This window comes from Copadichromis virginalis, linkage group LG23 (genome assembly GCF_057382275.1).
Source record: "Copadichromis virginalis isolate Kocher_CV1m ecotype Utaka linkage group LG23, C_Virginalis_male_GT1.1, whole genome shotgun sequence".
In the NCBI taxonomy this organism is placed as follows: Eukaryota; Metazoa; Chordata; class Actinopteri; order Cichliformes; family Cichlidae; genus Copadichromis; species Copadichromis virginalis.
The window spans coordinates 4,707,965-4,725,472 of NC_140639.1; the positions used below are offsets into that span (position 1 = coordinate 4,707,965).

At 40.8% G+C, this 17,508-nt stretch overlaps 2 protein-coding genes across 7 annotated transcripts in view; both read right to left on the bottom strand.

The window, feature by feature from the left end:
• The window catches only part of agbl4 (AGBL carboxypeptidase 4), a 356,132-nt gene that overhangs the window by 66,573 nt on the left and 272,051 nt on the right, over nucleotides 1-17,508 (bottom strand). The gene's annotated exons all lie outside the window — the stretch shown is intronic.
• bend5 (BEN domain containing 5) lies at nucleotides 396-14,254 on the bottom strand. Of its 5 annotated transcripts, none has more exons than XM_085447252.1 (7): nucleotides 14,201-14,254; nucleotides 13,644-13,702; nucleotides 12,428-12,558; nucleotides 10,922-11,399; nucleotides 8,968-9,116; nucleotides 7,192-7,405; nucleotides 396-7,013 (listed from the first exon to the last, which is right to left on the bottom strand). In XM_085447252.1, the coding sequence occupies exons 3-7, from the start codon at nucleotides 12,515-12,517 to the stop codon at nucleotides 6,817-6,819; spliced, it is 1,128 nt and encodes a 375-aa protein (XP_085303378.1). In that variant the 5' UTR covers nucleotides 12,518-12,558; nucleotides 13,644-13,702; nucleotides 14,201-14,254; the 3' UTR covers nucleotides 396-6,816. The 5 variants fall into 5 exon arrangements, with proteins under 5 accessions (XP_085303378.1, XP_085303377.1, XP_085303376.1 ...); XM_085447251.1 differs by lacking the exon at nucleotides 14,201-14,254 and adding an exon at nucleotides 13,826-13,940; XM_085447250.1 differs by lacking the exon at nucleotides 14,201-14,254 and having other exon boundaries at nucleotides 13,644-13,942.

The following is a 17,508-nucleotide window of genomic DNA, read 5'->3' on the forward strand; positions in this document are numbered from 1 at the left end:
CACATTGCTGCCGATGATTCACCAGCTCACGCTCCACCTTTCCATCGCTTGTGTATAACACCCCAAGATACTTGAACTTGTTTGGTCTAGGTGGCCTGCCTCTCAAGGAGCTTTCCAGTTTTCCAGATTTTATGTGGGTGCATGGACCAAACTGGTTTAGCGATGCTGCTAGCATGCATAAAAACAAACTCTTCACATCAAAAAATAAAAAAATTAATAAATATAAAATGAAGAAAGGGCTGTAACAAGGATGGGGATGCATTTCTTCAGTCTTATCTAACAGTTTCCCCCAAAGGAAGATGAGCAAAAAAACAAACAAACAAACAAAAACCCAGCCAACCAAACAAACAAACAAACAAACAAAAAAAACCCCCCAAAAAACCACAGACACAAGGTTTGTGCTGATAGAATAAAAGTCTCAATTTTATTTCTGTTTATCTATACATTAAACAGGTGTTCCTGAATGCAGCAAGAGAAAACACAGAACAGGATGCTAAGCGTCAAAGACTTGCTCGCATAGCAGAGGTGTGGCCGGTTTAGCAAAGACATGTACACTCTCTATCGCATATACTTATAACATTTTCTGAAAATGTAGGGTTGCCTCTGGGAGGCTATAATAATGAGGGAGTGTCAACTCCAAAAGTCTTGAAATTCTTTTCACATTATCATACCAACTGGAAATACTCCATACAGTAATAACCCTGTCTTTCCCTAATGATCACTGCAATGCGTTTATACCTAATACAGACAGGTAGATATCCAAGCAGCCCTGTATAGCTCACTTAATACAAGTATGAAAATGTCATTAATAGGTCTGTATGGATTTGTCATGTCGCCGTTGTCCCCTTTAACTCAATCTCGAGGCCCAGTTTTCCATCTCCGCAGTTGGCCCTCTACCCGACAGTGATGTGGTACCAGGTAAGTAACTCAACACCTGCATAGGAATTCAATTACACACAAACTCCCTGGGTCAATACCCTGGACCAGAGCAAAGCTTACAATTGAACTATTATTAAAACAGTCCAACGAATGGCTTAAGTGCTTCCGTGAAAACGACTGCTGTGTATCTGAACACACGCTCTTCCCACAGTAGAGAGGTACCAGCACATTTCATGTTCACCAGCACGGTTGGAAATGAAAACAATAACCATCAGTAAGAACATAGAAACATACTGAAAAGGGACACAACCCTTTTCTCTCAATAAAAGAAACAAAAACAAAACAACAGAAAAACACTTTGGTGCAGAAAAGATTCCATTGGTACAGGGTAAAAGAAAATATAATGCACTTTGTATAATTACTCACAGTAAGTCAATCGTTAGTACTTTCTTACACTAAATGCATAATTTTAACATTTAAATTACATTTAAGTGACGGTGAGGGAAAAAGCGATGCAACAGGGGAATCACAGATAATTATTCAAGAGGACAGGAACGTCGACAAAAAACAGTCTTCGTGAATATACCCTGATCGCATTTTTGGCATGGTCCAAATTTTAGAAGTTGACACATTCCTCTACGTGGGTATTTTGTCATTTCATCCCTCTTCTAGAACACAATCTGAGGTTAACATGGACTCAAACTTAACGTGTGGTTTTGTTTTTTGCTGAGGACCTCTTCTACTCCATCATCCCAGTCTGACTGAGATTTCCTGCGTGGCATGCGACCAGTGAACAGTGGCTTCCTCTAACTTTCACATCGTCGACATCTGAGTGTGAGCTAATAATCATCTATTATCTATAGTGTAACCTGATCTAATCAGTAAAAATGCATATTTCCGAAAATACACTGCAACAATGTAAATTGATAGACAACAGGTGCTAAAAGCAGATGCATCCATTTGAAATCGGCAACTTCTGAGGTACTTCTGAAACTCACAGCTGAGGATATAATCACTATCTACAATATTTGGATGGATAGCATATAGTTGATACAGTAAAAGCAGGGTTATCGATTTTTGTGAAATATTTTGGCTTTAGAATTCGAGTAAGCTGAGGGGATAGTGGCGGTTGACACACCTGAATAAAACATAGCCGTATGACGATAAAAACATAGAAAAACAGCACCATTTGAGGTCCGATAGATCAGTTTTCGAACTGTTTGCTGGTAGCACCGTCAACCAGTAAAAATCTCAGAATGCAATACAGAGACAGAACACAACCACTGATCAACTGCACAACATAGCAAAGAGCGAAGATATATATTCGGAGACGACCCCTCACACAGACACCCCTTTACAGCAGCATCTTTAAGCAGGTAATAAAACTGATTTCCTCCTAAGAATGATATTTGTGTACTGAGGTGTTTTACAAGTTTTTAATATGCTGTACATGTTGAGAGTAACCAGGTATACCTTTTCCTATAGATTTTTTTTTTTTAATATACACACATAGTTTACAGTCACTGACAAACAAACACCAGAGTAACAATGAGGTAGGACGGTGAAGTTAGATGAAGTAGAACCGGTTTGTGGATTGTATACAAATTTTCTGATAACTGTAATAAAAATATAGGCCTAACTATGTGTTCCTCTCCGTTTTCTCATTTTAAACCAAGTCTGACACTGTATCTGTGGCTCAAACGTGTGTCTCGTGTACACCTAGCTCCGAAAACAGTGGCACAGAGCCATTTATCTTGTTTCGCACAGTGAAGCTAAAACCAGATCGCTTTTTCCTTAATCAAACTGTCAAAAAGCAACCCAAAGCTCCTTCCCTTCTGCAGCTTAAACAGGTGTTTACAACATAAGCCAAAACAACAGCGAGGAGGACAGGATCGTCCACATGAAAGTCAGGAGAGAAAAGAACTAAAGGTGGCATAAAAAGACGATCGCAAAGCCGCCACGGTTACGTTTCCTGCCTATCACTACTTAAGTGTAACGGTGAAAGCACCGACTGGTCTGGTGTCGTGACGCAAAGCCAAAATTAGTGGCTCTGCTTGTGAATAAAACGGTACAGTATGTTACTGATATGCTGCTAAAAACCCAAACCGCTCTTCTGCAAGTGACTCGGTACATTTGATAAAGAACGGCCTTGCCTTTACAGATTAAGCCAAATTTGGGTTAAAAACATACAGTCCTTCCATACAGCTTTCATCCTTTGAAGGTGGTTTTAGTTAAAGGATTAGGCTTAATGGCCATCCAGGAAACAGGCCTTAACATTTTTGATGATGTAATAGCTCTATTAATGGTCTTTCTTTAAGCATCATTTTAACCACACCCCTCCCATTTTGGCATAAACAACAAAGAAACAAACACAAATACAATACACAACAATGTCTTAGAATTTTAGCAAAGGTACTTTGCACAGCAGAAATCTTTTCTTTTAAAATGCACAGCCTAGCGCACATAAACCTTTGTACAGGGAAAAACAAAACGAGAAATCAGAGGGCACCGAAAAAGGGACGTTTCTAGGGAACCCCCTCAAACAGTATATCAATAACACATCGCCGTTATAAGGTGGCGCTTTACGCTCGGTTACTGTGGCCGGGGCCATTTTTTAAAAATTTGTTTTGTTTGTGCAAACCCTGCTGATTCTAAACCCCGTCTTTAGCTCGATCTCAGCATTCAATACTTTGGCTCACAATTACCACTCATTTGTAAAAAATACACTATTATCTCTATAGGAGTCATATTTATACATTACCAGCATCAGTTTAAAGCGCATATTCCAGTCAGCTTGCACATTTCATTGGTCAGTTTTTATACTGGCGAATCACATTTTGCAGATAGTAGTAGTTATCAATTTTCTAACTAAGTTTTTTTCTTTTAAACCGTTCCTTTTCGAGACCATGACGGAGTTGCAGATTAAACTATTGAGATAATTTAACTTACTGAAATGCAGTTTTTTTTAAAGAAACCTGTTAAATCTATTAGGGCTGCCCCTGACCAAAGATCTTCCTAGCTGAACAGTTTTTGTGACCGTGATCTAATTAATCCAAAATATATTTTAACATATTTTCTAATGTGTTTTGTCAAGCACGACAAAGTGGTTTGAAAGCTGAGACAGAACATTGTAAGTAACACCATTACCACCGTGCTACATACCAGAGAAAAAAAATTATACAAACTCATGGACGAAGCGTTCTGCCTGTTACAGACAGCAGCAAAAGAGGTAATTATTCTGATTGTGCTGCAATCACCAGTAAGCAGGCTGTCTAAAGACGGCGGCCATGCCAAGCGGCCAACATTCGCCTACTTGCATATTTGAAACAAAAACCAATGTTTGAGGTTGATGACTGACAGACAAATATTTATCTGTCACCTTCCTACGCTTTGGATTTTGTGTGTGAAAAAAAGCGAGAAAAAAAAAAGTTTCCATGAGTGACTGACACTTCCTGTAAAGTGAGTGTTTCCTTTTCAGGTCGACCAAGAATGTTCCGACTCCTGGAGGGGTGGGGGGTGGGGCAGCCCTAAAGTCTATCAAGCATGTTAGCGGCAAATCTGACAAATGAATCAAAATGTACCAAAACTCATTCTTGCCATAATAAACCATAAAAAAATGTCTTAAGGTGCTTCATGATAATACAATGATTGTTAGGCCTTAATCTATGAGGACATGTTTGTTTGTTTGTTTTTTTTTAATTAAAAAAAAATAAAAATAAAGGACAAATACCACAAAAACATTTCTTTAAGATCGAAGAATTTGCCCATTTAAAGTGCATTCAATGTAAATGATTTGTGTTGATCTAACTACTGCATCTCAACCGTTGGAGCGCAATTGTTTAACAATACAGAATTTTATACTATGGCGTGATCATCAGGTAGATCCTAAGTGAGGTTTGCCAAATAACAGATATAGTAAATATAACGTACAGGCTCGGCTGAAATCGGGTGTTAAGAAAAGCCTCGTCTCATTTTCCAGAGATCGCTTTGGCTAAGAGAGAGGGATACTTTTTGTTTTCTTTTTAAAACATATGTTTGTAGACTCAGCTGATCTAAGTTCGATTACAACGTCAAGCTTAAAGCCAACAATTCATATAAAAAAATTAAAAAAGTGTACAAAGAAACACAAGAAATTGATAGGTAACGTGGAATTACAACATCAATTTGCTAAACCAAACTTGTCCAGAAGCTTGAAACTGTAACGAGACTACAAACTGAAATATCAATGTTTGGTGGAAAATAATAATAATAATAAAGAGTTGCTTATGTACACTGAAATAAAGTAGCTTAAGAAAAGGCTGATCTGAACTTTTGAAATAACAAAAAACCGAGACGGACGATATGATACAGAAAAATAAATCAACAGACAAACGAGAATCTAGACTGTGAGGAGGAGAAAGGCTTGATGAGCAGCTCTGCAGTAGATTCACAGTTAGCCACAGCTAGGTCACAGTTGAGATTTCAATCTGCAGCGTTTAGTTCCAGCCTGCAGATTGCCACCCAAGCCATTTTGGATCAAAAAGAAAAAAAGAAAGTGTGTGTGTGTATACATAGATATACACACACACACAGAACAGAAGAGGAGAATAAAAACATGAAAGAACAAGAAAGAGACTAAATTTTAAAAGTTCTGATGGCATAGCTCAGGGAAAGTTGTCACTGGAGCAACCTTACTCTAATTCCCCAGTGGCGTGCCTTAAACAAGAGGGGGTTATTATGGGGTTCAGCAGGGCCAGACAGCTTCAGCAGCAAAATAGTATCCCAGACAGCTTTACCCGTAGCTAACACCGCTTCCACAAGACGATGACCAGAGCTGTGCCTCGATTTTCATCCGGGTAGCGGTCCGGCTCAGCCAAACTTAATGGTGTGAACTACACAGAAAATAGTACCTGGCCACCTCGTACATTCTCACAGCAAAGTGCAGATGAAGCGTCGTGACTTCAGCTTACAATACATTTACAATCACAGCATACTAGAAAACCCAGGAGCTTATCAGTGCCTGGTGATTGCCAGATCCATTTAAGGCCTTTCTAGGTCTCAACATGCCTGTACCACTGCAACTCAACAGTCAAGTTTCCTTAAAGTAACACACAGATATCCGATCAAAACGTCTCCTGTGCTCCCTCGTGGATGGCAAATATTCATAAAGATTAACATTAAAAAAACATAAAAAACAAATACAGCATTCTAGAGACTCGACAGAGTCCCATTAAATCTCAGTAAGCTGTCTTTATAATAAAGTTATACGGTTAAGTGGGAGCACACGCCCATAATTAATCTCTTTAGGAGCAACAGAATCTCTGCTGCAAAATGAAATATGGCTGTTACTAATTAAGACTTGTGCATTTGAGACCCTCGTGTCCCATTCTATGCAGTAAGTACCAACCGCACCAACTCCCAGCAGTTATTGAGTAGTCACCATAACAGTCAACCTCTCACGCATCTAAGCTCTAATGCAAACTAGCATCATTCGTTCGCCCAGGGAAATAATCTCTTACTTTTTAAAAGTTCAAGGACTCAACAATTATGTTCTGACACAGAACAATAAAGTAATAATCACACCTAATTTCTCTTTTGACACACATGCACAAACCTCAAGAATCTGCATCTCTGTACCAATGCCACTGTAAAGCTTATAAAAACACTCACACCAGCCTATGTCAAGCTAGCTCACATGTTCAGTTTCTAACCACTGGGTAAAGCTGTCTGTTGGCCAATTAGAAAAGCGGGCTCACAGAAATGTGATGATGGTTCTTTACGAAGGGGCGGGCGAAGGGGCCTCTTTGTTTTAACATTTCAAATAACAACCAATCCGATGTGCCAAAGTAATACGACCGCTCCTGAAATGGTTACAGCATCCCCCGACAACCCATATCAAGTCCCCTCAATATCCTGCAGACCACGCGGGGCAGAAGGCGCTGGCGTGACAGTTGATCACTATATGCCATCGTAGGTGAAGTTCTCCATCTTGACTGTCTGTCTGATGAGCAGCTTGGACTCCCGCCGCTCCTCATTCTTGATGGACTTGTTGATGTCCATTATCTTTTCACAAATGTATTTGTTCACTTTGGACAATCTCTGCGTTATCTCTGCACTGTCGGCTGTCTCTTGAGACACTCTGTCGTAGAGACACTCTGGGGAAGGAGCGAGTGTGAGTAATCAGACCACATCAAATTAAAAGCCGCTCATTTTGGCCTCGCCTTAAGGCTAAAGAATTTACCTTTACTAAAACATTTTTGCAACTCGTCCAAAGAAGGGTTTGTCAAACGTTTGAAATATACATTTTAAAGAAAAAGGAAAAGTTTGTCTTACCTCTGACAATCTTCAGCTTGCTGGGTGACAGTGGAGGTTTAGGCAAGGCATCTTTTTTCTTTTTAGTGGCCACTCCAGTGACACTGCGGTTTTTGAGGGTTTCTGTGCCCCAGATCATTACAGCCAGGTTCTTTGTGAACTTAGAATCTCCCTGGGTCCGCTGCAGCTGGTGCCATTTCTCTTCTTCCACCCAGATCCCACCACCAAGGTGTACCTAGAGACGTAAAACAAAGGTTTGTGAAAAGCACAACTGGAAACTTCTTCTTCTCCATCTACGGCTCATTATACAACAAACAGTATGTTGTCACCGGCACGGTGTCAGGATTTATTGTTGTTATTGTGCTTTACTTTTTCTTGTGTCTTGTGGTGTAATCTCAGCGATTTTGTACAGACTAGTAAAATTCTGGTAGTGTGAAGACAAACAGAGTACATGCTAATTATAGCAGGACACATTCAGCTTTCACCTCCCGCTTAGACTAAATCAAACTTTCCAAGAAGGGTCACTTTCACCCTCTAGGATACGTAAACAAGCTCTGGCCACTATCTTCTTGTAGCACGGATTACCTTCATTACAAACTTAGGCTGTGGCTCTTTACACAGTCACTGTACATTGCGTAAGCCTGGACCAAACACTTCAAGCTGATTGCCAGCCATGGCAGACTGCCCTGGTCTTCTAGGTGAGCTACTGTACCGGAGGGGCTGCATATGTGACTCTCGTTCCCTTCCCTACTCTCTTATCACCGTAAAGTCTTTAGGCTAGCATCCAAAAGGCTTTTCCCTGTGCAGCTAATGTGCTTTAGGCCCCCGGCCAGCAGACAAGCTTTTTACTGCCCTCGAGGTAGAAAAAGCCTCTTCTTTTTCTTCTTTTTCCACGACCCCTCCCCACCCTTTCCAGCGCACTCTCAGTAGGGTTAACCTGTCAGTCACTTTAAATTCCTCTCGTGCAAATAATTAATATGGGGTCCCTCATGTAGGACAGTTCTAATTTGCAAGTGTTCTTCACGCTTGAAGTGGCTGCAGGCCCCAGAGCTTGTACTACCAATTCCCCCCCTGTCATCAGCGACAGGACGCTGGTTGAGTTACAGCAGTGGGGGCAGTAAAGAACCCTAACAGGCTAATAAACACCGACGATGCTGGCTGCGCTTGCAGGAACAATAATAATCTTCTCAACCTTGTTTACCTGCAAGGGTAAGGCAGCTAGGGGAAAGGACTGATCAACAATGACAGCATGTTCCCAGATTCACGGGTGTTAAGAGGAAACGCAGCACTTCCTGTAAAATCAGGATACTGTTCACAGCCACCCACAAGGAAAAATGAAAGGGGACCAAATGATTCGAAGCTCTCAAAATTGGTTATTAAGATACCATCATAGTCAGAGTTTTAGTGCCCTTTCTACTATACACTATAAATTAGAAGTTCACTTAAATATATGCAAACATAATTGAAAAAACAGGCCTGTTGACTACTGAGTGAACTTCAAGAACAATTCTTTTTCCTACATTAGAAAATATGAAATTAACTGGACTATGCTAACAGCCTTGCAATCACTTTTATGACATCAGTTTGAATTTTCGTGCACAAGATCCTCTTGTTTTCACTTTGCTTTAAAGAATTAATGTCAGCACGAAAAGACAGATTTATGCAGCCATGAAACAGCACAGACAAGAAATTACACAAATTAATAATAAAAGTTTTCTTCGTGTACTAGTTGGAGCGAAAATGGAAAACTGGAAATGCAATTAAATACGCAGCAATTCTTAGTTCGGAGAAACGTACCTTGCCGTCGTTGCAGGTGTATACTGTTCTAGGTGAGGGTGAGTAGCTGGAACTGGTGTTGGCTTCTTCTCTGCACGTCTCCTGGGCCTCAACAATAGGTTCAACCACTTCAGCCTTGATTGTCTGGGTGCCATTGTCATGCATAGGCTCTAGGAGATAAAGGAGACGTTAACAATTATGGAGATAAAAGCAACGACAAACCTCTGTTTTCACTTAACGCAACTTGGCGAAACTAAAACATGCTAAAATACAGCAGAAACGAGGGAAAAAATGCTAGGTGTAAACAGCTACTAGCACCTGAATTCTTACAGTAGTGAGGGGTTTTTTGCCTTCACCGCTGGAGCAGTGCCCACCTGCTTGTTTGCTTGCTATGCGCCTTGGCTGTGCCTTGTGACAGGCAGTTATTTTAGCCCAGTAACTAAGCTGGCTTGGTGGCTGGCCACGCTAAGCTCCAATGTAGCTGATGAGTTTTAATATCGGTCAGCGCACTCCATCCACTGCCTGACAGCACCCCAGGGTGCTTTAATCTTTAGCCTGTCCATTAGATGGTCTAGCCAGTAGCTGGGCGCCTCTGTTCAGATCTGCAGGGGGTCTGAGGTTAAGACCAGCATCTGGCAGAGCTCGAGTATGTACAGCACTGTGCACTGCAATGACACCACTTTTAATCACACAACCAAAGTGCATTTTATTCAACTTCCAGTACTGGATTTACCACTTCAGCAATAGACCTGTTAAAATCCCTTTGGATTATAATCTCTCTCCACATGTATACATCATTCCCCAAAGGTTTCTTCAGTTTTTATCTTATCCTGATTCTGGCAGAAACCAGTCCTGTTATGGTAATTATGATCAATCTGTATGGGACACTGGGTTATACAAACTGTATCTGATTTAAATGTAAGCTTAGTGCTTTTCTTTAGGCTTATCTGATATAATTGCGTGTCTAATATTCCTAAATCAAAATAACATTAGTCCAGGACCATCACTTTGTTTGGACTTTAGAACTTTTGTACTGTGAGAGAAAGACATAATAAATACTTAGTGGGTGGTGGGAGAAGCAAAAGAGGGACAAGGTACTGTTGGATGAATGGGTCACATGAGCCTCACCCAACAGACTGGGGTTCAAGCCTTGTGTGAAATCAAAACGTAGTTTTCCCACCGGTGCTTTGTCCTCGTCTCTCTTTTCCTCTTTCCTCACATCCAACTGTTCGCAATAGACAGCTGCCCCTCCCTGAACCAGAGCTCTCTTCCAGTTAAAAGAGTGTTCTTCCTTCCCGCCCTCACCAATTTCTTGCTCAAAGAGGATCGTCTGGTTCTTTCTCTAATATTGTAAGGGCTTATCTAGCAGCAACAGCGACAATAATAGAATGTGCACATTTATGGCACCCATATACAGTAACAAAAATCAAACTTAAAGACACCTATAAAGTAGGTAGGACTCTCGTTTTATAAAAGAATCAGTTCTTAAGCAGATTAACTGACTGACACTCAGCCATCATCATCATCACCATCCAAGAAGCTTCTTTAGTTCTGAACTGAAGAAGCTTCCCGGATGAGAGAACCTGAGAACCTTCACAGACATTCATCTTTACACTTTTTTTTTTTTTTTTGCACATAATTGCAAAAAAAAAATTATTGCCTGCATTTGTCATCCAGACCTTGTCAGGAGAGAGATGGTAAAATTACTGTGCTGTGTGGACATAAAGTGAACACTAAACTTAATATCTATCCTCACGCTTGCTGCTAAACTCCTTCCACTGAAATTGTGACTTTATTGCTGTTCAGATGTTTCTGTATAAGAAACACTTCACTTGTCAGTTTCCTTACTATATATGTATTCATTTTAAATATAAACGTTTTCTTTAACAACTGACGAGGTTAAAGTTCACTAATCAACTTTGTGGTACTGGTAACTGGTTTGTTGGCTTGTGTGTGGGTGCTACTGGTCTCTCACCGCTGCCCAGTCTCATGAGAAGTACGTCTTGCAGTCTCCTGTTGAAGTCCCTCAGTTCTTTGACTTCTGTCAGCAAGCTGCCATATTCCTTGAGCTTCTTGGCTTGCTGCACCAACTGTCTGCGGGTTCTCTCCAACTCCTGCTGTAGCCTCCTCATCTCCTCCTCCTGCTGCCTATAGCTGTGAACCAGCTCCTCGTACAGAACTCTGGGAACAACAGCGGCAGCCACCTCAGGCACACAATCCGTGTCCACCGCCAAATGCTGCTGTTGCTGCTGGTGATGATGTCGCTGATGCTCTGCCTCCATATCATCATCTTCGTCATCTGCATCCTCTCCCACCTCAGCCAGCCGGTCCTCATCCAGGTCCTCCTCGCCCTCCATACAAGAGCTGGCTGCATTTCTCTCTAGGCGAGCCACTACCGCCGCTAGGCTTTTGGATGAGTTAGAAAGGGGGCGTCCATGGTCCTGTGACAGGGCCTGAGGAGAGTAAGAACTCAATTTGGAGACGACATAAGTGGGCAAAATGAAATCTGACCTATATTTAAAAAAATATGTCATGGACATTGAGAACTCTGGTGTTAGGCCTGTTAAAATATTTATTCATATGTACAAGTATTCCCACAAAGTCGATTCTGTTCATCCGGACATAGTGTTGCCATTAGGAGACACACTTCATCAATCATCCAATCAACTTCTTCAGTCTCAACTTTGAAAACGCTGCATCCAGAAGAACATAATTTATTTTCTGGGATTTTCTTACCCAGACGATTGAGCATGCATCGAGATAGTATTGTGTAAAATCCTTTGCTGTGACTCTGACTAAATATATGACTGACGCCACTCAAAACAGAAGAAAAATATTACGTAAAACCACAAATCTGTCTGAAATGACACGACAGGCAGACTTCAAACTGTTTGTTTTGACATGCGAATCTCAATAGGAAATGGGAGGACAGGAGTCACAGAGTTCTTTGATGAGCCGCTCAGAGGATTTGTCTGTGAAAGGGCAGCTGTCCAGAGTGCTGAATTTGTGTTAATCCAGCATATGGTAAAAATAGTGTGGGGGATTTGGGGTGTCAGCCAAGTTTATGAAAATGTGACGTATCATTGATAGATATATTTAGATATCAGAGCATCGCTGCAAAAAATTTACATGTGAAGTTATACATGCTCCCATACTTTGAGTGTTGATGTGGCCTTTTTTCACTACTTAACTTTTTTGGGTTTTCTCTGACACAGTAAAAGGCAAAGCTTGAGTAATTTTTCTATTTGAAAGATGACATTTAATGCAATTAGTTTTAATGTAAAGTATACTCAAATGCATGTCACGGACCCAGTGTGATAGACTATCATGATACTACTAACATAAACAAGTCTAAACACCTTTTGATTTAGATCATTTATACATGATTGACGGTATAAATGATGCAATATGTGTGCATTGCAGCAGACACATATGTTTGCTGCAATGCCCAACAACCACAGTGTACCTCTGATCTTCCTACCTTTTTATGCCTGAGTGGCATTCTTTCCTCTCCAAAATTGTTCTCGATGGAGTTTCCTGAATTCTTCGTGGACATCTTGGGAATTTTCATCTTCTTTTGTGTTATACTGTCTTCAAATTCTTCTACTGTATCTGTGAGCCCCGGAAATAGAAGCAAGAATAAACTCGTAAAAGTCCCTAAAAAGTTGCATGAATTTTCAAAGTATGCTTTTCAAAGTATCTACGGAAGTGCTCTCATCTGTATTGGTTAGCCTCTCCATTCTGCCTCATCAAGGCGACTTTAGCATTAAATGAGGTAGGAATGTAAGCATGTCAGAGGACTGCGGTACAAATGGTCCTGGGCTGGCGACATTGTACCGATCTCCCAGCTCAGACAGATCAGACTCGGGGATTAGTGATGTAGCTAAAGATCGTGCATAGAAAACGACCGTGAGCAAACATTTCTACAACTCCAAATAAACACGAGCAAAAGCATTTCACCTGCACACTTCATCACATTTGCACGATAAACCTACATGAAACGGCTGCGATGCTGACATGTTACTGACAGGTTGCTGTATGTAGTCTGCAACGACTGCAGCACCGCAACCCCTCTGTGGCACGAATCTGCCGATAAGAAAGCTAACATGCAGACTGCAGCCCACCAAAGCCGCCGGATTGGCATCTCAACTACATTTGAGAGCCTCAAAAATAATGACAGATCAGTCACCGGCTGTCAAATATGTTTATAATACGGTGACAGCCTTGCGTCTGTACGTCGGCAGTAGCATGCTAACACGGAACGAATACAAACCAAGCAAGCTAGCAAGCGTTAGCTTCGTGTTGTAAACAACCGTTGTGAGTCGCTAACGTTACATGCCACGTATTTAGCGACACAACCAATACTACCCAACCCAAACAAGAGGGGTAACTTAAGAGACACGGCGCAGTAAGTGTAAAGAACATATAAAACACCGACAACAAGGTATGACTACATACCAAACTTATCTTAGCATATCTAACTAGCATATCTAGCTAGCCACAGCCGAGGACGTTGTTGTTGCTATCGGTGTCAGATTCCAGCTGATCACGTCCTGACAGATCGGGTCAAAAAAAGGAAAAAGAAAACACTTGGTTTGACACATTCCTGAGTTTCGCGCACATCAGCGTTACTTGGTCAGACGGCGAAAAGAAGCGTTAAAAAAGACAAAATCTCCTGCGTTAGGAGGACAACTTACCTGCAAGGGCAAGGATCTGTGCTTCGCACGGCTGGCCTGCGCTGCCATTCTCTTCAGTTCTGTGAACCAGATACACCTTCTGATTATCAAAATCTGTTTTGTGCAGAGGTCTGAAATCTTCCACATTTGAAACGGGTAACGCGTAGCACATATCGTCTTCAAAGAATCTAATAAAAGCATACATTATTTACTTCTCTTTGGTCCTGCACTTTGGATATGGTTGACAGTTTTTCCTCACAAAGTATTAAAAAAATATACACATAGGGGGGTTGGGGATGTTGTCTGCGCTCGGCTACTCTTGTCTGGTCCACATCACCAGGGTAGATCATCAAGGCATAAGTAATAGACATGATTTTAACTGTGCTGTTAGAAAGTGCTCGGGTGCGAAGGTATTCAAAAGCAACAAAATTTTTTTTATTAATTTTAAAATTGCTCAAATAAATATTTATATTTAAAATATTTGTAACTTTTTATGATTTGTCATCTCATTCATTTAGGCACCTCTGGTATTTCACTCTGTCTTCTAACTGTTTCAGAAAAGCCATCAAGATGATTACCTGCTTGGTTAGACTTTATTGGTCTCTGTGTGCTTTCCTGCGTTTCCTGGTGTATACTTCTCATCTGTTCCTTGTATAACACCCAAAACACTTAAGGCCAGCTGACAGAAATGAACTCTTTGTTATTGTAAGACAGCCAGGTGGTTATACAACAGGATGGATTTCTCTCAGTTGGTACTCTAATGGAGGGCACCACAGTCGATAAATGACACTAACAATTTCGTTCTGCTTGGGCTGCTGTAATTGAAAAGTAACTGATGCAGAACTATATAGAGGCTCCCCCCCCCCTCACACACACACACGTCTGATATTTCATTTCATAGTTTCAGGCATTTAGTTTAGTTGTGATTAGGCCTCTTTCAAATGCCAGCTTCCCCGTGATGTTTGTTCACTCTCCTGTGTGACCCGTCCCTGAGTCTGTTGATGTATACAAGAACATTTCCAAACAAACAAAGAAACGACAATAACTCTGAAAAACATATTACGTCGCCTCTCATTTTGTTGCAGTTATTGGAGCAGCACTTGAAACTCTTTTCAGTGCAGAGTTACATCTGCCAGTTATTGATTTGAGAGACCAGCTCGTTTCACTTTTCTGTGAAGAATCCATAAGCTGAACTGTCAAAGCTGAACACATTCCTTATACATTTACAAAAGCTGAATTCTTCCACATTTTAAAGCGAATGGACCGACAGTTATTTAGAAGGCTGAGGCTGAGGCAGAGGTATCTTGCGTGTCTACACTAAGTGGAGCAGTCTGGCACACCCGGCAAAATAAAACAGGAATGGGAGTGATAGACGAGAGATTTGAGCAAGTTCTCAACAAGTTGAACAAGGGATTATTGTTAATCTGAGCTTCTGTTCAGTGGCTCTCCCGTCCTTAAAGCTGGGCCCTTCAGCATAAGGCGGGTCAGTTTCTGGAGCATCACCAGTGTTTAAAACCTCACGATATCATTCCTGCTGCCTGGAGAAGCTAAATGAAAATGTAAACAATTTTTTCAACAAAGGTGCCCCAGAGATTGCAGTACGTTCAGAGAAACGATGAGCATACCTTAAATACTGTAAACACAAGAAATAGATGTGCAGCAGTAATAAAACAGGACACAAATGCAGCAATCCACTAAAGACTGTGGTTTAAAACATGAGATCAATAATTGAGAATTTGCGGTATGTGTGTCATGTTTCTGACTGGTGTAATAAGATTTATTGTAACTGTTGCCAGTCTCAATTACCAATATATTGCAGACCCAATAAATGTACAACACCGTATTGATTTAGTTCTAAATATATAAAAGCACAAACTACCACGGTCAACCTACACAGGTGTTTTTACTTTTTTCACCTTCTGATAACCAGCTGGATGTAAAAGGACAAGCAATCATCATCAGCAACAACAGCTACATCATCCAAATATTTTTTCCTTTCTAGAAGAAAGAAAAATTGCTGCCTACAGTACTCCCCCCGGCCCCCCACCCCACCCGATAATCCTTTTCACATCTGAAGCTTATTAGATTCTGAATTCTGTCTTTCATAAACTAATTTAAGACAAATGTTCTTGTCTGGTTTAGGAATAACAAAAGAAACACAACTGTAAAGCCTGGTAAACAGATACAGTGTCTTGCAAAAGTATTCGGCCCCCTTGAACTTTCCCACATTTTGTCACATTACAGCCACAAACATGAATCAATTTGATTGGAATTCCATGTGAAAGACCAACACAAAGTGTTGTACACGTGAGAAGTGGAATGAAAATCATACATGATTCCAAACATTTTTTACAAATAAATAACTGAAAAGTGGGGTGTGCGTAATTATTTAGCTTATTGATTATATATATATATTGCAACTAGGGTTCAAAGGGTCAACAAATGTGAATGTTGACCGCTGTGTACTGCAGTGACTGCCTGTGCAGGCAACAGAAAGGATCCATTCAGCTGGTCAGCAGGCAGGATGGTAAAATGCAGGAAAGGTTTATATCTTGTGCCTAAAGTAAATAAATTATATCGTAGTGATTACATATTTGCCTAACAAGCAAAACATCCTTGGAGGAGACAAAAATTCCTTTTGGGGATGTGTCAGTGTAAAAATTCACCAAATCAAACGTGGAGCTGCCCGCTGTGGTGACCCCGCGTGATGAAGGGAACAGAGTCAAATGCATCAGAGATTTAGGGGAGAAACACCCACGGTATCAATTTCAAACTCCAGTTATCAAATTCACAAACAAAAACTCAATCATCCAGATAAGGAAATCCCAAAAAACTGAAGAAGTCACTTAAATGAGACGTTTCTCCCACTGAAAACGCTTCATCCACATGAACAGAATTATATTTAGGAAACTGAAGTGAGCGTACCCACACTTGAAACTAAAATTAAACTAAACTGAAAAAAGAAATTTAAAAGCAAATAAAAACAAAACCTAAAAAAACTATAATAACTCTGTTTTTGACAGTTACATAGCTTATTGTAAATTGGCGCCCTGTTTAAGTGCACCTTAGATTTCTTGTGTGCTAATAGCTTTATGAATCTTTTAAAACTCTTGAGGTAAAGAGCAATGCATAGAAAACACAGATACCCACTGAAAGTTTTGGAAACTGCAGCTATGCTTCACCTCCACCTTCTGCTCTGGGGTAATCTGGGACTGAACTGTGTGCTGGACCCAGCAGCAAGCGTTAAAGTGCTACAGTGGGGCAAAAAAGTATTTAGTCAGCCACCGATTGTGCAAGTTCCCCCACTTAAAATGATGACAGAGGTCAGTAATTTGCACCAGAGGTACACTTCAACTGTGAGAGACAGAATGTGAAAAAAAAAATAATCCATGAATCCACATGGTAGGATTTGTAAAGAATTTATTCGTAAATTAGGGTGGAAAATAAGTATTTGGTCACCTCAAACAAGGAAAATCTCTGGCTCTCACAGACCTGTAACATCTTCTGTAAGAAGCTTTTCTGTCCCCCACTCGTTACCTGTATGAATGGCACCTGCTTGAACTCATCATCTGTATAAAAGACACCTGTCCACAGCCTCAAACAGTCAGACTCCAAACTCCGCCATGGCCAAGACCAAAGAGCTTTCGAAGGACACCAGGAAAAGTATTGTAGACCTGCACCAGACTGGGAAGAGTGAATCTACAATAGGCAAGCAGCTTGGTGTGAAAAAATCAACTGTGGGAGCAATCATCAGAAAATGGAAGACATACAAGACCACTGATAATCTCCCTCGATCTGGGGCTCCATGCAAGATCTCATCCTGTGGGGTCAAAATGATCATGAGAACGGTGAGCAAAGATCCCAGAACCACACGGGGGGACCTGGT